Source organism: Leptodactylus fuscus, chromosome 1 (genome assembly GCF_031893055.1).
Source record: "Leptodactylus fuscus isolate aLepFus1 chromosome 1, aLepFus1.hap2, whole genome shotgun sequence".
NCBI classification, from domain to species: domain Eukaryota; kingdom Metazoa; phylum Chordata; class Amphibia; order Anura; family Leptodactylidae; genus Leptodactylus; species Leptodactylus fuscus.
The window spans coordinates 225,592,219-225,613,872 of NC_134265.1; the positions used below are offsets into that span (position 1 = coordinate 225,592,219).

The 21,654-nt window shown below is 43.3% G+C and overlaps 1 protein-coding gene across 1 annotated transcript in view; it reads right to left on the reverse strand.

The window, feature by feature from the left end:
• The window catches only part of CSGALNACT1 (chondroitin sulfate N-acetylgalactosaminyltransferase 1), a 257,618-nt gene that overhangs the window by 79,746 nt on the left and 156,218 nt on the right, over positions 1 to 21,654 (reverse strand). Inside the window, exon 3 of the mRNA XM_075283731.1 lies at positions 17,391 to 18,286. Coding sequence (XP_075139832.1) covers positions 17,391 to 18,078 — 688 coding nt within the window. The 5' untranslated portion in view covers positions 18,079 to 18,286. The remainder of the gene's footprint in view (positions 1 to 17,390; positions 18,287 to 21,654) is intronic.

Sequence of the window (21,654 nt, forward strand, 5' to 3'; positions counted from 1 at the left end):
AGACCCCATAGACTATAATAGGATCCGTGTACGTTTCGCACGGTGTGCAAATGTTCCATGCGGACAGGAAAGTACTGCATGATTTACTTTTCTGTCCGCATGACTCGTGAGGAGACGGCGTGGAAAGCACATGGACCCCATTATAGTCTATGGCTGGGGTAGGGAACCTTCGGCTCTCCAGCTGTGGTAACACTACAATTCTCAGCATGCATACTCACCTCTGCTGTTCTTGGAACTCCCATGGAAGTGAATGGAGCACGTTGGGAGTTGTAGTTTCACAGCAGCTGGAGAGCAGAAGGTTCCCTACCCCTGGTCTGTGGGGTCTGTGTGCTTTCACTGCTCACCGCTTGTCAATGCTTTCAGTAGTTCATTCGGGATTACCGAACGCAGATATGAACCGGGCCTGAGCCTTAAATCTCTGTTCACTGTGAATGTAGGTCTCCAGTGTGCACTCCTATCAGCGACAGATCACCTTCCATGTACATGTCTAGTAGGTCCACCCACTAGACTTCTAAACCCAGAATTTCACTTTAAAAGGGTTTTCCAGGTTACGCTAGGTTCACACCTGCGTTCAGCCTTCCGTTCTGTGCTTTCCGTCTTCTGCATGCCAGAAGACGCAAAGCACAGACTGTGAGCGGCGGTGAGCGTTTTATGCTCTCCTCTGCGAAACCGGATTTTTTAATCCAGACACAGAGTACTGCATGTCCCACTCTGTGTCCGGATTAAAAAACCCAGTTTCGCGGCAGAGAGCATCAAACGCTCACCGCCGCTCACGGCCGGACATCTTTCTCACCCATTCAAATGAATGGGTGAGAAAGAGTCCTGCAGGTTTCCGTCTCGTGCTCTGTTTTATGCAGGAAACGGAAACCTGCATTACGGAGTGGACAACGCTGATGTGAACGAGCCCTAAAAAATAATTTCTCAAAAAGGTCTGTTAGTGCTATTAATAGGTTAATAAGTGCACCCAAATACCTTTAGCAGTGTTTTCAGTGATTTCTGGGTTTCTCTGTGAACTCGTGGCATCTTCAGAATTTGTTTACATGAAGAGCTTTCTGTTCTTCAACAACTACCATGATGCTTTGGCCAACTCAGAGCTCACTCAAACCACTTCTCTCTCATTCCCTCCCCTTTCTCACTCACACACCATCATTGTTTCCCTAGTTAGCCCACCCTCTTCAAGCCCTTCCCAACTAACCTAACCCCCTTCCACCCCATCATACTTACATGTCTTTAGAGTATGACCTTCTGGGCAGGGGGTGTTATTTCTTCTCCAGCACTACGGCTCTATTGCGCAGTCAAAAAAAAGGAAGTGATGTCCCATACCTAGAAGGTCCTGTCCAGAAGACAGGTAAGTATGAAAAGGTGTGTGTGGGGGGGTTTAGTAAAGGTGATGTTCTGTTTCCGCATGCCTGCCAGCCACAAGATAATGGCCGCTTACAATACTGTGTAAGTGGCCATTTTTCTTGTGGCCGCGGGCAAGCGCAGTTGGCTTTGCCTAAAGCCCAAGGTCTAGAAGTTTGAAGCCAACCCCCGGAAGAAGACGCGATAAAGAGGACGTTCCTGAACAAGATGGAGGTGGCACTGGAGAGTTCTCTCGCAGCATTGGGGATGCCCCCAGTGCTGTTTGAGCACTGGGGCCCGCCCCCAATGCGGCAAGAGAACTCATTTGCATACCGGCGGAAAGCAGGATTTTAACCGAACGGCGGGGCGGAGAAGACATCTAAAAGGTAGGAGACGAATAGCCTTTCTTAAGGCTATTCGAACGTGTTAGTGAGAAAAAAAAAGTTTTTAATGGCAGAATCCCTTTAAAAAATGGATTAATAAACTATTGCCATATTTTGTAATTGCAGGTAAGGCTAAGGTAAGGTAACACTACCTATGTGCAGATGTCCTTAAACAGATTTATGCATGATGCATTATGAAATGCTTACATTATTTCACAGCAAAAATAAATATATAACCTTCTGTATTCTTTAGATCTGGCACTATTGTAAACAGTCATATATCACTTTATCACACATCTCCCAGGCATAAAAGTTGTGTAATCAGACACCCATAAAACTGAGGAGTAACTAATACTTGGGTGTATTGGAATGCTGATATGATGATGATTTACACAGTTCATACAAAGAAACAGGAAATACTAATATGGATTAGCATTACAATTGTCTATGACTCTTTGCATTACAAGGGTGGAGTCTCGAAGAGCTATACAATAATGTCAGGATCTTACTCATGTCTTTCATAGTTCTTGATGGTGTTGATTTTTTTAACTTAACATTTGCTCTTCAGTTACAACTCTAGAATCAACAAGCAGTCAGAGGCCCCCATACAATATGATGGCCCTCAGAGGCTCCAATGCAGTTTAATGTTCCTCAGTGACCCCCATACACTATAATCGTCCTGACAGGCCTCTGTATAATGATGCCCGGTGTAGGTGCATTTGAATTACTACTTCTGTCCGCACATTTGTTAGGCAGAGATATGTACATATAAGTAAAGCCATTCAATAGAACAGACAGACAGCAAGTGTGACTCTGCCCCCTTATTACTATTCACCTTCATGACACGGGCGTCAGGTGAAGAAGGACAGGGTAAGAGTGGGGGGCATACAACAGTGCAGTCTGATTGAGGAATAGTATTCTAATCAGTATTGTTGAAGAACATTTTGGCTTATTATGGCAGATGAAATTTCTAGTCTGCTGCAATAAGTTCTATGCATTACATAGAAATTTGTGATATTTCACAAATGTATGCCATCCACATTTTTCATAGGTGGGATACGTATGCATTCATTTGACCATCTTCATTCAGACATCAGGTTTTTTTCTCAGACCAAGGGTCCATGAAAAAAAGGAAAGCAGGATGGTTGTTTTTTCATGCTTTTTCACTTCCATTTCAATGTTCGCCTGAAAATTGTCAGTCCTGCACAGAGACACACCTGATGGACCCTACTACAGGTATAGTCAATAGGATCCTTTGGAATCCACCTAACTGCCTTTTATTTTATTTTTTCTTGCAGTCTGCCACTCTATTGTTCAGGTCGAGATGGACCAGAACAACGATTAAATGACACTAGTGTGACCCTAGCGTATAAGGGTGTGTGCTGTCCTTGAATGGCGCAAACGTATAAATACAGAGAAACAAAGCATACACTATATAAAGATACAAGGCACAGGTCACAATGACAAAGCTGGAATAATTAGTCAGCGGCTTCTTCTCTGGCTGAGATCATTACAATTTCTTCTAAATTTCTCTTGTTTGGAAGGCCGCAGTATCATTCTGCCACCATAATTCACCTATGCATTTGCACAAGAAGGATTAGTTTAGATTGCAGCTCTGGCAAACATCCCAATTCCTAATAGGTCATACATCAAAAGCCTACTGATGAGCCTGAAATGAAAATGGCCTAACAAGAAATCAACATCATTACTTAAATCCGAGACGCTGCCAGGACTCAAATGTTAAAGTTACGACTTTCATTTGCTAAGTACAATACCCTTCCCCCACTGTCCTTTCCTTCTCCCTCTCCGTCTAGGTTTGCCTCTTCTTTCCTTAACCAGCTACATGAAAGCAGGAAATAAGAGGTAGAAACTGACATTGCTATACAGTAAGAAAGATTAGGTCTGTTTACCTTAATGCATTTACAGACTGTTACACCCGACCAAACCATTCAGTCATAGATCAATATCACATGAAATATGTACAATGAGTGGAAAAGACAGCACGGACAATATAGAACTCAAATTATTAGAAAAGATTTCAGCAAAAACACTTGTTCATGTATGTTCCCCTTATCTGATCTTCTCTCTCTCTCTCTCTCTCTCTCTATAGCCCTCATATTCTCCATTCTCCTTGTGATTAAACACCATTGATTTTTAGATTTTTTCCCCCTGCTATCAATCCCATAATGCACCTAATGACTCCTCCCTTATAGTCATAATTCCCCTTTCTAACAATTCCCTTTTACTATAAAAATACCCACAACCGCACACACAAAAAAAAAACAAAACAAAAAACCTCACTCACCTGCCTGCGATCCTTTGACGAATGGAGCCGCCACCTCCTCCATGTCCATGTACAGGACGTCTGTGTCTCAGAGCAGGAGGTATGATGCTGTGACATCTATCATAACTAGGGTTGAGCGATCGGGATTGGAATTCAGACCTGATCTTTTCCAGCAGGATCGAGATCGGAGGTTATCTCAAGATCGGCTCAACCCTAAAAGTGACTTTTCCCTTAAAGAAGCATTGACTAAGGTTGAGGATTGGGAAAAGATCGGATTCCGATCGGCGATTGATCAAATTTCACGATCGAGATCAGCTGGGAAACTAAAAGACGTTACCCACAGACATTAATGTAAAAAAAAAAACAACCCAGACACTTAATCACAAAAGTCCTGCAGCCTTGCGTAATTATGTCCGCTGAAATAACAGACCTGTAATGAATTTGCTGATAATGGACACTAACAGATAACAGATCAAATTTCATTAAAATCAATGGGATCGTTAATGGATTTTTGACTGATCTGTCAGTGTCTATTGTTAATATTTTCTGGCTTATAGCAGCAAAGGACACTAACAACGATAGTGTGATCGCCCTCTAATAAGCCTGGAGGGCAGGACATTCAGAAGCAGGCAATTGTACTGTGCATTTCCATGGTCCCAGTATGACAGCTGATGGTGGGAGATGTGACCTCTCTCATCCATCAACAACCATATCAGGACAGCAGACCATCACATATCTATAGGTTGCTCTAAAACCATTGAATTCAGAGCTTTCAGATGAAATACTTGTCTAATAAACAGCCTGTGCATTGGAGATTTTCCACTGCAGATTTCTTTCAGCAATGTGAGTAGGGAATTAGTCAGAATCCCATCCACTTTGCAGGTACTGTAAAATGTAGCGTTTTCTGCTGCACAGTCTCCACCGCGGTCAAAGCACCACGTTTTTGCAACATGGGGCCCAAGCCTAATTGGGGCTAATGTATCAGCTTCAGTTACAGAAAAAAAAAATTAAGTTAAAATCCACCCCAAAAATTTCTTTTATGGCCTTATGAGTGGCACAGTGAGTAAATAAAAAAACAACAACAAATAAACATTAAATACCAATTAAAAAAAATAACAAAAACAGGACTAAAAAATTTTTTTTAAAAAAATCACCACATCATTAGGACAGCATTGGCTACAGTTGGAAAAGAAATGTGTAAATTGTCTGAGTGCACATCAAGGTATAGGTTTAGAGATTAGAAGGCAAGAGACACCAGAAGTTACTCTTAACAATGCCCCTCAACACTAGGAGATAGTGGGGAAAATAGCATGGAGGTATTTGGTTTACCCTTACTTGCACAGCTTAAATATTCTCTTTTCACCATCCGCTGTGAATTCAAATCTGGAAAACAAGTGCTCATTAGGGTTGAGCGATCGTGTTTGGAAAAAAATCGGATTCTGATCGTCGATCGAGAAAATTTCACGATCGCGATCGGAATTCCGAACACGATCTTTTTAGGTGGGATCGAGATCAGTAGTATTTCCCACAATGCCTTCACACTGAGTATATAGCGTATACTCAGTGTGAAGGCTCCGCTGCGGTTCCATAGGAATGAATGGAAGCAGCCGGCACACAGCCTTAACCCCCTGCGCGCCGGCTGCCTCCATTCATTCTAATGGGAGACTAAAGTAGCATCTCTAGTAGCTACTTACCTCCAGAGATGGCTGCTCTGCTGCTGTTCGCCTCGCTGCCGCTCCAGCTGCAGTCTTCTTCGCCTCGCTGCCGCCACCTCCCTGCCAGGTTAGGAGAGTGTGGGCGGGTTAGGAGAGTGTCGGCGGGTACAGGGCGGGGAGACGTGACGTCTCCCCTCCCAGTACCCGCCCACACTCTCCTAACCTGACAGGGAGGGGGCAGCGAAGGGAGAAGAAGACTGCAGCTGGAGCGGCAGCGAGGCGAACAGCAGCGGAGCAGCCATCTCTGGAGGTAAGTGGACACCAGGGGGGACTAAGTAGCCAGAGGATTAAAAAAAATCCTCTGGCTACTTAGTGATTCACTACACAGCATGGATTCTAACAATTGTTAGATTCCATGCTGTATAGTGAATAGGATTGCTTTTAAAATCCGATCTCCGATTAATAAAAAAATCCCATTGACTTGCATTGAGATCGGAATTGGGATCGAGATCGGGTTCGAATGAAAAATGATCGGAAATCGGATTTTAAAATTGATCCTGAAAAGTCAGGATCGGCTCAACCCTAGTGCTCACTGCTCCCCTTGATAATTTCTTTGAGGGGTACAGTTTTCAAAATGGAGTCAGTTCTCAGGGAATTCCACCTTACAGGCATTTCAGAGACTCTGACATGGTGTCCAAAACCAAACATCTAAATCTGTGCTTTCAAAGAAAAATAGTGCTCCTTCCCTTTTGTGTCCTACTGTGCGCCCAAACAGCAGGTCAGCAGTTTATGCCCACATATATGATATAGTTGTACAAGGGATACCCCACTGAATATCAGATAAAGGTGTAAATTGCTGTTTTGCGCAAAGAAGAGATGCAGCAGTATATAATTTTTGCAGAACAGATCTATACCTAGGTTTTTGGATGCTAAGTCACCTTTGCAGAGCCCCTGAAATGTCAATAAAATGGAAATACTGACATGTGACCCCATTTTGAAAATTGTCCGAATTTCAGTGTCCAATTTGTTGTGCTCAGCCTGTGTCAAATAATCCAAAAGCTGGGGCCACACGGTGGCTCAGTGGTTAGCACTGCAGCGCTGGAGTCCTGAGCTCAAATCCTGCCAAGGGCAAAAAAAACATCTGCAAAGAGTTTGTATGTTCTCCCCCTGTTGTACCCAGGATAACCCGTTTAACAGTTTTGGAAGTGTGCGTCTCTACTGACACAAAGCACAATATATTGAGCACTGAAATTATATATGGATGATGCACATTAATTTCTGGAAACTAAAGTAATGCAACACTAAAGGTTTAAGAATGCTTGAGTGGTTAGCACTGCAGCCTTGCAGCACTGGAGTCCTGGTGTTCAAATCCTGCCAAGGGCAAAAAAACCATCTGCAAGGAGTTTGTATGTTCTCCCCGTGTTTGCATGGATTTCCATCCCATATTCCAAAGACATACTGTGTGGGGCTCACAATCTACATTTAATTAAAAAAAAAAATGTTTAAGAATGCTTGGTATGCCCCTTGATAAATTCCTTGATGGTCATAGTTTTCAAAATGGGGTCACATTTTAGTGGCACCATCAGGGTTCTGTAAAACTGACATATTATCTAAAAACCAGTCTGTCTAAATCTACACTTGAAGGGCCACGGAGTATGGCATTTCTTTCCTTCTAAGGGGGCGTTCACACTACCGACAGTGTCCGACAGCTAGTGTCCACTGCTAATGTCTGTTCAAAATCTTGTGCGGACATCAGCATTGGACATTAGCTGTGTCCGTGACATTTTGCATTCATTTAAATGGAGATCGGGTGCGTTCTTTTACTGCCCGTGGGTGTCCTTAACTGTCCGTTCCCAAAGATGTCCGACTTTTCAAGCAGACAGCAAAAACCCTTAGTCCTACTGTGTGCTCAAGCAGCAGATTATGCCAACATATACAACTTTTTTGTATCAAGGCTAACTGTGAGTGGTTATAACACATTGGGTACTGAATATTTCCTATCTAAATTTCAATTTTAACTTTGCATTACCGTATTTTTCGGACTATAAGACACACTTTCCTCCCAAATTTGGCAGAAAACGGGGGTGCGTTTTATAGTTCATCTTATGGGGGTGTTTAGGCGGGGGAGAAGATGCAAAGGAGCAGAGCTGCAGCATCACCCCACTACTGCTGCCGCTGGCTTCCTGCAGCGGCAGGAGTGGGATTATGTGCAGGCCCTGGGTTGTGAGGATAGCTAGTGGGTCTCCAATGTACATTACAGTGGAGATCCAGAGTTAAGTCCACTCTGGTCACGGGCATTACTACTTCAAGCTCCTCCCTAAAGTGGGAACATAGCCCCCAGGACCGGCCCCTTACCTTTCTTGTTGCAGGATGTCTCCCAAGGTACGATCGCAGGAGCCATCCTTTTCCTGTGACAGCTGGGAGTATAAATAAGGCTCCCAGACCTGTCATAGGAATATTACTATTGCAGCTGATCTATGGCTGGTACTGTATAGAATCTCCCATAGATTGCAATACTCTTGTATACAAATGATTGCAGGTACAAGCCCCAAAATGGGGCTACTAAAATAGTGGCTAACAAAGAAAAAAAGTAAAAAAAAAATAGAACAATAAATAAATTTTAAGTTCTAAATCACCCCCTTTCTCTAGCATACATTTAATAGTAGCGTATTACTGTCAAACACATCCACATTAGGTATCAATGTGTCTTAAAATGCCCGGTCTACAAACTTACAAAAATAATTCCTGTATGGTGAACGTTGTAGCCAGTGGCGTAACTAAAGTCTTGTGGGCCGGGTGCAAACTTTTGTCCAGGGCTCCCTGCCCCTTTCCTATAGTGAATTCTTGATAGTGCCAGCTACGGGCACTGAAGCGATATCTCAGATACTTGAAAGGGGTACAGCTTTAGTACCCACAACTGTAATTATCAAGAATACAATGAGTGAGCAGCGCCCAAAATGTAATCAATACTGGGACACATTACATGCTCTGCAGTGGACCCCACACAGTATTATGTGCTCCATAGTGGACCCCACACAGTATTACGTGTGCCTCAGTGGCCCCACACAGTATTATGCACTCGCCAGTGGCCCACACACAGAATTATATGCTCGCAGTGGCCCCACACAGTATTATATGCTTACAGCGGCCCCTGCACAGTATTATGTGCCAACAGTGCCCACCCCCAGCAGAGCCTGAACACCCCCATTCTTCCCTCTTGCTCACACACAGCCTGCACCCCCATTCCCCCTTCTTGCTCACACATAGCCTGCACCCACATGTAACCCTCTTGCTCACACATGTTCTCTTCTCTACTCCTTACTTTCCATCAGTCCCAACAGCTTCCACACTGTCCTGTCCAGAATAGCTCCACTCACACAAGAGTCTGATCATATCCTAGTTTGGCTAAAGGACGTTTGATGACGTTATGATGTTATCAAAGCTCCTTTAGCCTACTAGGATTTAGCATCTACCGCACGAATAGCCCTGGGGCGGATGCTCAGCCCAGGACAGGTGAGTATAAGTGTTTTTTTTTATTTTTATACACCTCTCTTGAGCTGGCATTTAATGAAAAGGGACCCAATCAGGCCCCTTTCCATTAACAATATGTATAGCGGTCAGGAAACCAGGCTTTCCCCGACCACGTAGTCCGAGGCTTCGGCCATTTCTAGCTGGCTGCAGGCCCCTCTACCCCTCCGGGTACATGCGACCTCCCTACAACCACGATTGTTACTTACACCACTGGTCATAGCAGGAAAGGGAATCAAAAGTGCTGAATTGCGTGTGGGGGGGGGGGTTTCACCGTTTTGCCTCTGATTTGAATAAAAAGTGATCTAAGCAATAGACATTCTCGAAATTGTTATACCTAAGAAGTACAACTGGCCCTGCAAAAAAAGATGTCCTATGTATCCCCGTACAGCTGCAGGGTCATCTGTCAATGTAGCTTTGCAACTGTCGCAAAACTACAATGCCCATATATTACATACATTACTATTTTTTGCTTCAAAATTTTTCTCCCTATTTTCCTCCTCTAAGGGTGCCTTCACAAGGCGTAGGGCGCCACTCCTTTAGAAGTATACACGTGTCCGAACACGGCGCTTCAAAACACAGCCCATTGATTTCAATGGGTGCCGATATATGCGCACTACCCATTGAAATCAATCGGAGGCTTTTTTACGTATTGATTTCAATGGGTAGCGTGCATATATCGGCACCCATTGAAATCAATGGGCTCTGTTTTGAAGCGCCGTGCTCGGACATGTGTATACGTGTCTAAAGAAGCGGCGCGCTACACCGTGTGAAGGCACCCTAAAACCTTGGTGCATCTTATAGTCGAGTGCATCCTATAGTCCAGAAAATATGGTAATTTATTGTAGGGCAGCACTCGCAAAATGCCTACTTTATCCTATTGAGAAATTCTATCTGAGCTGTAGTTTCTATAATGGGGTTATAGTTTGGGGGTCCTCTGCAATTGCCCACCAAAGCAGTGTAAATTAGGCCTCAAATACACATGGTGCTCTATCACTTCTAAGCCCCATCATATTTGCAGGCAAAAGATTAGGACTGCATGTAGAGTCTTTCTAAAATCAGGAAACTGAGCCTAATAACTGGAGAGCTGACTTTTGCACTGTCTCAAGCTGGACATGGCATATGTGGTACCTGAAATGGTAATGAAATACATATATCTGTGAACACTTACATTTTCATTTTGTACCATTGTCTGTGCACTATTTCCCTTAATCATTTTTTGAGGTTTTCAGTTTCTAAAATGAGGTCACTTCTCTATACTTTCCTCTGCATTGGAACCTTCAGGGCTTTGTAAATATTTTATGGCACCTGAAAATGATTCTTCCCTCCAAAAGCCATCCTAATTCCCTTCAGAATTGAAATGGTCACCAAAAAATGGGATTGGAAGATTTCTTGTAAATTTAGAAAATTGCCGTTACACTTGTAAAGCCTTACAACGTCCAAAATGAATTCAAAAACAATTAAAAGATGATGCCATAAATCATAGAATGGTGGATTTCAGATTCGGTTAATATGAGACTGTGAACTATGTGACTGTGAGACAGGGATAGATGTACTGGCAGGATTAGCTAGGAATTACCTTTAGTTAGGTAGGAATATTACTCAAACAGCTCTTTGGGGCTCTATCTTGTGGCAGCCCATTATATGCTAGTCGGGATCCCTGTCAGCTTGCATTATGCGGGAGTAATCTCCATTGTGGTCCGATCTCAGATGTAGCAGAGGTGACACAGCGCTGCTACATCTCAGATGTAGCAGCGTTGAGTGCACAGCACTGCTACTTCTCAGGTGTAGCAGAGTTCAGCGCACGGCCAGCTCTGCTGCATCTCAGGTGTAGCAGAGTTCAGCGCACGGTCAGTTCTGCTGCATCTCAGGTGTAGCAGAGTTCAGTGCACGGCCAGCTCTGCTGCATCTCAGGTGTAGCAGAGCTCAGCTCACGGTCAGTTCTGCTGCATCTCAGGTGTAGCAGAGTTCAGCGCACAGCCAGCTCTGCTGCATCTCAGGTGTAGCAGAGCTCAGTGCACGGCCAGCTCTGCTGCATCTCAGGTGTAGCAGAGCTGTGTCAACTCTGCTATACCGGAGATCGGACCACAATGGATAGTGCTGTGGACCGATCTTAGACTCTGTCCCTCACAGACGAGCCTCCGGCAGAACCAGCGTTGATTGGCCGAATGCTGTACACTTTATGGCATTCGGCCAATCAACACTGGTCAATGCATTCCTATGGGAATAAGTCAGCTCCCGCTCAACTCTGGTATACCTGAGATGTAGCAGTGCTGTGCGCTCAACGCTGCTACATCTGAGATCGGACTACAATGGAGACTGCTGTGGACCGATCTTAGACTCCGCCTCCTCACAGACGAGCCTCCGGCAGAACCAATGTTGATTGGCCGAATGCTTTACTCTGTATGGCATTCGGCCAATCAACGCTCATCAATGCATTCCTATGGGAAAAAGTCAGCTCCCGCATTATTAGTGGCGTAATACAGGGACTTGGGCATGTTAGATGCCCCCAGGCATGCTTCCCCTGCTGTCCCAGTTGCATTCCAGAGGTGATGTCATCATTAGCTGAGGTGTCATAGTGGACTTGGTGACTCTCCTGAGTCGAAGAGTGTGGAACTACAAAGCTTTTTTCCCCATAGACTATAATGGGGTTCGATATTCGTTCGAATAGTCGAATATTGAGGGGCTATTTGAAACGAATATCGAATATTTCACTGTTCGCTCATCTCTATTTATTAAATAAGGCTAGGTTGATACCACCAGGGGACCTGAATGATGGACAGTCAGACCTCTAAAACAGCAGACCTCTTTACACACGGACACCAGTGGACCCCATTGAATATAATGGTGTCTAATGGGTGTAGACCATTCTCAAACTAAAAGTGGTGGAGAGAAAACTCCTCTGTGCAGAACTTCTTCCGCATTTTCGGCAGTTTCTGTACTGGAGAGTCTAACAGGTGAACCAAGTCTTAATTTGGCAAAGCATTTCACATTTTGAATACTATGAATTTTTCCAAATTTCTACCAAATGTCCTATTTTTTCATTAAAAAGAATGGAAAAAAATTATCGGCGGACGTTTACCACTAAAATGTGTCATGAAAAAAAAATCTCAAACTCATTTGGGTAAATCAAAGCATGCCAAGGTTTTTACCACAAAGTGACACGTCAGTTTTGAAAAATAGGGCTGTCTCCTTAAGGAGCTAAAAATAGAAGACAATACACAGGGTATATGTTATCTTGTAATCTAAGGGTTTTCTTGAGATCTCCACAGGACTAATCCCCAGCTTGTTAGAATGAAAGATTAACCAGCAGCTGTTCTACTTTATGTAATTACACACATTTCTATAAAATATGGCATGTGTGCAAAGCAGGAAACACTATAAATTCTGATATAAACAATATCCATCCTCCAGACAGATGATCAGATGCATGATCAGTCTGAAACTCTAACAGAGATAGGTCTCATTCACACAGCAGTGATTCATGTCCATGTGCTGTGCATGTTTGCCACAGACAGCACATGGGCCTTATGTGTATTCAGACATCCTCCTTTTCTGTCTCTGGTCTGCTTATTATGGGTGATTGCCAGAAGACTCACTGAAAATTGCATATGTAAAGTCATGTTAGCTTTTTTCTTTGAGTTGAGCCATAAATGGACCTTCTATTTTTAACTCAGATGTAAAAAATAAATAACATATGGATGGAAAAACAACAAAAAAAAAAAAAACGAGGTTTCAAAGACACAAAAATAGGCATGGACATATAAATAAGAACCAATAAGGTGAATTTGGGACGCTTAACCACCAATGCAACCTTAAGGATTGGTGAGTTAGCGTCTTAAAAATGCCTATAGTATACATGCACTCCTAGTGTCCCAAATTTACCTTACAGATTCCCTGCAATAATCCACTGGTTAGAGTTATGTTACCCTATAACCATTACAAAATTATCATGACGTCAGGGTGCAACCAGCACTAGAACTATACAGTGGACGTAGTAGCAGATGGGGCTCCCCACATTGTAGTTGTGTCCCTGATCAATGTAGCTCAGATCTCATACAAGTTAGCTGCGGTAACCTGGCACTTATGTCTGCTTTTGGCTCTGTATATTGTGTAGTTCCACACCCCATAAGTTCCTTATAACTGGCACTTCTTTTAGTTGACTGATATCTGCCCCCACCAATCTGATAATGATGACCGATCTTAAGAACAAATCATCAATATGAAAAGCCCACAGAATCCATTGAGACCAAGGCCACATGTTATGAAAAATCTGCAGATTTTGTTTTTATTCAGAGGTACTCAATTTCAGTATGGTACTCTGTAAGGGGTCATATGTCAGATATATTCTCCTTTAGAAGTAATACTACTCACAGCAGTACAGTTTGCCATGGAGAATGCCATGATTTTTGTATGCATCTGCAGGAAATATCGCATGCCATTTTATAAAGGGATTTTCCACTTCAATGGCATGCAGCCTGTTGCTGGTATTAAAGGTTGATGAAAGTCAAAAATTTTCTATGGCAAAATTCTAAAATACAAATATTGGCTTTCTTAGATAAAATTGCCAGATTTTGAAAGTTAGTGCACCAGAGTTATACTTACTAGAGGTAGTAAGGATCCCAGCTATTCAACATGTAAAAGTGCCAGGAGTCCTAATATCCAGACTTAACCACTATATGAGACCTAGGCAGTAATTGTATTCCAGTTTATAGATATATAATACTTACAGAAGAGACGCACATAACACAAGCCAGTTCTCAAATGTGATTTAAGTGCTCCAGACAGGTTGATGGCTTTTACTTGAAAATGTCAGATTGAATTTACACAGAGTTGATCATATATTAAAAAGTCAGACACTAATTTTCATACTGAATGAGGCAACAGAATAGGTAGGAAGAGAGGTTGCACAAGAAATATGCTCAGCCTCCTTCGTTCAGAAGACGGGCATTGCACAAAAAGATGCAATTATTTTCTATGACTTCAATATGCAAAAGCAGAGCAGTTCTGTGGAATAATAAACCAAGAAAATATTCTAAATAGAGGTCACGAAGGTACGCTACAATGGTGGGGACTGCAAGGCTGAATGAAAAGAAGGTAAAAACGACCTATTTTTATTCTCAGGGGGGAAATAGCACGTCAGTGATACAAACATCATTAAGTGATTCCATCCATTTCTACCAATATCTAAATGTATTAGTTATTGCTAACCTAACTTCTATCACACCTTTAGAGAAAAGTTGTCACTGCTATTTCTAAACCCCTTCATATTGCACGGTGACTAAATCCAATCCTTGACTTGTTAGAGGAGGGGGCATATTCTATTAATACAGTAATTACTCATCCAAAGATTATGTATTCAGGGTCATAGATAAACTTTAAGCATCAGGGCCCACTTATGTCTGACTAAACTTTCAGACAACTTGCAGTATTTGTTACAATAATACATTTTGTAATATACTTATTACTTACTTGCTGCATTTATTTCCCTTGCTTCTCTATTGAAATCTGTATACTGCTTCTCACTGTGTACAATGCATTGGCTTGTGTGTGTAAAGCAGCCAAAATAAGGGCCGATAAGCGCCGCGCATTTTGGTCCTGATTTTGACGTGGGAAGCTGTGTCAGAATAGGACCAAAATGCGTCTGCCGTGGCTTCCCGCTCCGGAGTAGGGGCCTAGTCCGGAGGGTGCAGCCGGGAGGCGGACACCGCGGCTGAATGAGCCACGGAATCCGCCTGAAGAAAGGGCAGCTCATTTCTTTTTTCTGCTAGCGGCAACATGCTGCTAGCGGAAAAAAGAACACTAGCGGTCAACATAGACCACCATTGTGAGGGGGCGGATTATGATGTGGATTCTGCGCCAAAATCCACCCCCTCTTGCCCTGTGTGAATGAGGCTTTGAGTTCAGTCCCAGTCAAATAAATAGGAATGAGCTTTTTTCAATGAGCGGGAACATACCACTCACGGAAAAAAGGAAGGTAGCAGTCTACATAGATCTCTATTGTGAGGGAGCGGATTCTAACGTGGATTCAGTGCTGAAATCCGCCCCCTCTTGCCCCGTGTGAACGAGCCCTAAGGGTAGGGGAGCATCAATTCAAATAGTTATCTCTCAGGAACTATAAAACATAGAAACTTGCTCCTGGTGTTGTATGAAAGAGCAGATTCTCTCTCTATTTCCAGAGATCTCATCTGTCAGGATTGGGAGCAGCTGCATATAAATAAAATATAAATATAAAATATATAAATATTTTCAGCCAGTGACATCTCTGAAAATAATACAGCCAGAAGTTTTCTTTAGGTTTTACAATGTCTGAGATATAACTGTTTGAAGTGACCTCCGCCATTCTTATCTTCTCTTCATTATACCATACAAGCCTGTACACAGTACACAGTGGGAAGCAGGCTACAGCTCTCAGTAGATAAACAAGAGAGAGAATAAAGAAATATGGGCTTTACCAAAAAGGAGCTGATCAGTTGTTTGAAGGGGCACAGGTTCTCGAGCAGGTGTTGTGGCCCGTTTGTTAGTGAAATCATGTCTTTCAGACACATGCAGCTTTGGGGTTAGTTCACATGCAAATACGCATGTGCATATTCCATCGCGGCTGCCGTGACGGGATGCTGGTGCAGTGCAAGGCATCCTGTTGCGGCTTTCCGCTCCGGATAAGGCCCAAATGAATGGGCCTAGTTCGGAAGGTGCTGTCACGAGGCGGACACTGCAGCTGATTCAGCCGCGGAATCCACCTGGAGAAAGGGCAGCTCATTTCTTTTTTATGCTAGCGGCAACATGCTGCTAACGGAAAAAAACGCTAGCAGTCAACATAGACCACCATTGTGAGGGGGCGGATTATGATGTGGATTATGCGCCAAAATCCACCCCCTCTTGCCCTGTGTGAATGGGACTTTCAGTTCAGTCCCAGTCAAATAAATAGGAATGAGCTGCTATACCATGCAGAACCATTACGCTATATAGTGCACTTTTTCTAGTATATAGACACCCCCCCCCCCCCAATTGATCCAATACGAATGATTTATCCTAGGGACATGTCATCTATTTCCAACCTAAGTTAAGACTAATTAAGTCTAAGTTAAAACCCCTTTAAAAATTTGACTGCAAGAATTGAAAATATCGACAACTATTCATTTGTCCTGTAGCGAAAAAAGGAATACATAATTACTAGAGATGAGCGAACACTAAAATGTTCAAGGTTCGAAATCCGATTCGAACAGCCGCACACTGTTCGACTGTTCCAACGGGTTTCGAACCCCATTATAGTCTATGGGGGGAAATGCTCGTTTCAGGAGTATGCAACATTCGATCAAATTCTACTTACCAAGTCCATGAGTGAGGGTCGGGCTGGATTCTTCTCCCTGCGCAGCGTCCCCGCGTCCTCTTCTGGCCTTGAATTCACTCTGCTAGGCATCGGGCCTAGGCAGAGCCGACTGCGCATACCCGCGCAGACATGCGCAGTCGTCACTGCCCAGGCCCGATGCCTAAGCAGAGTGAATGCAGAGCCGGAAGAGGATGCGGGAGCGCTGCGCAGGGAGAAGACTTCTAAAGGTAAGAGAAGAACCAGCGTTGATTGGCAATGTATAGCATTCTGCCAATCAACGCTGGTTCTGCATCGAATCTTAACTTCGAACAGCTAGTAGTACTCGATCGAGTACGAGTATTTCGAATACCGTAGTATTCGATCGAACACCTACTCGATCGAGTACTACTCGCTCATCTCTAATAATTACACATTCTCCTAGCAATCACAAATGACAGGATGTATAACATATAGTATAAAGTCTGATGGTACTAGCTGAGAAGAACTTTGTCTAAACCAAAAATTTAGAAAAGGAGTTTAAGGGGAGTATATGGAAAGGAAACCTTTCCTGCACTATACACTGCCGCAGGATGGCCAGCTTACTAATATTAATGTTGGTCTAGCAGCAAGCCCTTACCTACCCTATGGCAGTTTTTCAAGGTTTATAAGAGAGGCTGAAATAGTAGGAGAGGCTGAAATAGAAGACTTCCAATCCCCAGCAGTGCTGTGAAAAGTTCAGTATCAGCGCACCAGAGGACTGGCATTTATATTAGTAAACTGATCCTCCTGCTGCAGTATATAGACTGCAGGCAAAAAGTTTCCTCCCAACATAACCCCTTTCATAAAGTAAAGTAATCTTTAGAAGAACCAACAAGTGTTTAATAATGTACCTTCAATGAAGTCAGAAGATGTATACGTTCTTTTAGGTGTGTTGCTTCCATCTTCAGGACTATTGAGAGCTCCCACCGCTAATTCTATAACCTCAGCAAGCTCATCTCTTTTATCCTTTCTTACAGGCTTTTCTTCCGGGTGTCGAGTGAGTCCTGTTTCTAATTGATACACTTTTTGCAGTGTGAAACTATCATATGGAATGGCAGCGTACTCGGTAGGAACCTTCACACCATTATGGACTTCAGCTTTACTAACTTGGGAATGTAAAAAGTCTAAGAGGTCCGTTTGTGTCTTCTCTGGACTGGCATGATCAAATGTGACCGTAAGGGCATCACTGTAGTGACCTTGAACATTTTTAAGCTGTTCACTACGTTCTTGAAGTTCATCCTTTAGTTGAGAAATTTGCTTCTTCAAACTGGTAATATAGTTTCGATGTTCTTCCTCACGCTCCTGCAGGATTGCATGGTAGCCTTCTTTTCCTGTGGGGCTATTAACACGTGGCAGTAATAACTGTTCATCCTCAGCTCTTGGCGTGCAAGCCAGCATATAAAGTACTGACACAATACAGCACAGGCAGACAAGTACAATCCCCACCCGAGAAAGCCAACCTAGTAGCCCTCGGCGTACCATCCTTGCATTTAAAATAGAAAGTCCATCATCATCTTCCAAATAGACAGTGCAGTCCATAAGAAACAAACACACCCACAATCCACAATGACATCCAGGACTGGATCAACCACTCTCCCATCGGTGGAGATTTGTTAGGCTTCCATCAGTTTAAAATCCATGAAGGGTTTGTTGCACAAGATTCAGATTCATGTGGAAAAGACTTGAATTCCAGATCTAGTCCCATCATGGTAGTCAAAATGGCCAGATGACATTTGTAATCTGAGATCTACAAAATAATAAAAAGGAACAGGTTACTAGCTAGTTAAAATTCCATATCCATTATTACAGTGGGTTTATGCAAAGTTCTTCTTAAAATACAGTATACCATTTAGACTACCATCAGCCCATGGTCATGTGATGGACACACAGGTGCACAGCTTGTTACAGTCACAACACAGTTATCAGACACCTGCATGGTAACGAGCTGTGCACCTATGTGTCCATCACATGACCATGGACTGATTTTTAGCCACTGGCAGTGAGCAGAATGCATGACAGCAAGCAGAGATCTAGGAAACCACAAGGAATTGATACAGAAAGTATATTGGAAAATTGTACAACTCTTCATTATGTGCTGGAACTGGACAACCCCTTTAAAAGGTACATGCTGACATAGCGACAGCTACATGTGGTCGCTTGATTATTGATAGTCCAATTAATGTGACTCATTAACATGGCATCACAAAACTGTGAAGCACAAGCACCACCTGCTTGAGCATGGCAGCCACTTCAAACAAATGTATACCAGTAAAAAAAAAACCAAAAAAACAAACAATACTATTAATAAAAATACACACTTCAGGGGGTCCACACGGTGGCTCAGTGGTTAGCACTGCAGCCTTGCAGCACTGGAGTCCTGGTGTTCAAATCCCACCAAGGACATAAAACCATCTGCAAGGAGTTTGTATGTTCTCCCCGTGTTTGCATGGTAGGGAAAAATGTACATTGTGAGCTCTATGTGGGGCTCACAATCTACATTAAAAAAAAAAAAAAAAAAAAAAAAACACACTTCTACACACTGGGTATACAGTGGGGCAAAAAAGTATTTAGTCAGTCACCAATAGTGCAAGTTCCACCACTTAAAAAGATGAGAGGCGTCTGTAATTTACATCATAGGTAGACCTCAACTATGAGAGACAAAATGAGAAAACAAATCCAGAAAATCACATTGTCTGATTTTGTAAGAATTTATTTGCAAATTATGGTGGAAAATAAGTATTTGGTCAGTAACAAAATTTCATCTCAATACTTTGTTATATATCCTTTGTTGGCAATGAGGCAATGAGGTCAAACGTTTTCTGTAAGTCTTCACAAGGTTGGCACACACTGTTGTTGGTATGTTGGCCCATTCCTCCATGCAGATCTCCTCTAGAGCAATGTTGTTTTGGGGCTGTCGCTTGGCAACACGGACTTTCAACTTCCTCCAAAGGTTTTCTATAGGGTTGAGATCTGGAGACTGGCTAGGCCACTCCAGGACCTTGAAATGCTTCTTACAAAGCCACTCCTTCGTTGCCCTGGCGGTGTGCTTTGGATCATTGTCATGTTGAAAGACCCAGCCACGTTTCATCTTCAATGCCCTTGCTGATGGAAGGAGGTTTGCACTCAAAATCTCACGATACATGGCCCCATTCATTCTTTCATGTACCCGGATCAGTCGTCCTGGCCCCTTTGCAGAAACAGCCCCAAAGCATGATGTTTCCACCCCCATGCTTTACAGTAGGTATGGTGTTTGATGGATGCAACTCAGTTTTCTTTTTCCTCCAAACACGAAAAGTTGTGTTTCTACCAAACAGTTCCAGTTTGGTTTCATCAGACCATAGGACATTCTCCCAATACTCTTCTGGATCATCCAAATGTTCTCTAGCAAACTTCAGACGGGCCCGGACATGTACTGGCTTAAGCAGTGGGACATGTCTGGCACTGCAGGATCTGAGTCCCTGGCGGCGTAGTGTGTTACTGATGGTAGGCTTTGTTACATTGGTCCCAGCTCCCTGCAGTTCATTCACTAGGTCCCCCCGCATGGTTCTGGGATTTTTGCTCACCGTTCTTGTGATCATTTTGACCCCACGGGGTGAGATTTTGCGTGGAGCCCCAGATCGAGGGAGATTATCAGTGGTCTTGTATGTCTTCCATTTTCTAATTATTGCTCCCACAGTTGATTTCTTCAATCCAAGCTGGTTGCCTATTGCAGATTCAGTCTTCCCAGCCTGGTGCAGGGCTACAATTTTGTTTCTGGTGTCCTTTGACAGCTCTTTGGTCTTCACCATAGTGGAGTTTGGAGTCTGACTGTTTGAGGGTGTGCACAGGTGTCTTTTTATACTGATAACAAGTTTAAACAGGTGCCATTACTACAGGTAATGAGTGGAGGAAAGAGGAGACTCTTAAAGAAGAAGTTACAGGTCTGTGAGAGCCAGAAATCTTGATTGTTTGTAGGTGACCAAATACTTATTTTCCACCATAATTTGCAAATAAATTCTTACAAAATCAGACAATGTGATTTTCTGGATTTTTTTTTCTCATTTTGTCTCTCATAGTTGAGATCTACCTATGATGTAAATTACAGACGCCTCTCATCTTTTTAAGTGGTGGAACTTGCACTATTGGTGACTGACTAAATACTTTTTTGCCCCACTGTATTCACACAAGATAGTCAGTAAAAAATCAGTACTGTGCTTGCCCCAACAGCTCCCTGGCCAATGTCGCCCCCAGTATAATGCTCCAAAGTAGCCCTACACTGTATAATATGCTTTCCACAGTGCCCCACACAGTATAATAGGCTCCCCACAGTGGCCCCACAAAATATAATATGCTCCCCATAGGCCCCCCCAATATATTCTACAGTGTCTTCACACAGCATGATATGCTCCCCAGAGGCTCCGCACCCCAGTATACTTCTCCAAAGTGGCCCCTCACAGTATAATATGCTCCAAAGTGCATTGATCCACCTCAGGTGACCGCCTCAAAATTCATTTGAGCAAATATTCTTCAGGTTTGGCCATCCAGTTTTTCAGAACCCAGAGCATAATAAGTATAAGTCCAGGGGAGGTGAAGGAAAATAACAAAACAGTTATACTCATGTTGCCTCACCTCTCCTGGGCATCTTCACATCATCCGCTGACATCACAGCTGAAGCCTGTGATTTGGCTTCAGTGGTTACGTGGGAATACTGACATGATGATGCCAGAGCGCCCCACTTAACTGCAGATGCCCAGTTACAGGCTTCAGTGGTGACCCCAGGGTCGTGTGACGACAGCCATAGGCCAGAAGATGATGTGAGAAACAGTCAGATACTCAGATAATGGGAATGTTTGTAATTTTTACTCTCCTACCCTAGGTAGTCTTCTACTGTAAAGGGGACTGGTGGCACATGACACTAGGCCCCTTTCTATTACCTTCATGGCGTGATCCCAGCCTTGCCTAGGCCCACTAGAGGATCCACCAGTCCTCCGGTGGGTCAGTCAGATGCTGGCTACAGTGGAGTCTTTGATTCAGGGATTTATTGCGATCAACCAGGTATGAAATTGCAAAGAAATTTTCCCCCCCAAGATAAGGAAAACTAGCTTCTACCTATTTTCTTTTTTGTTGCGTTCCTCT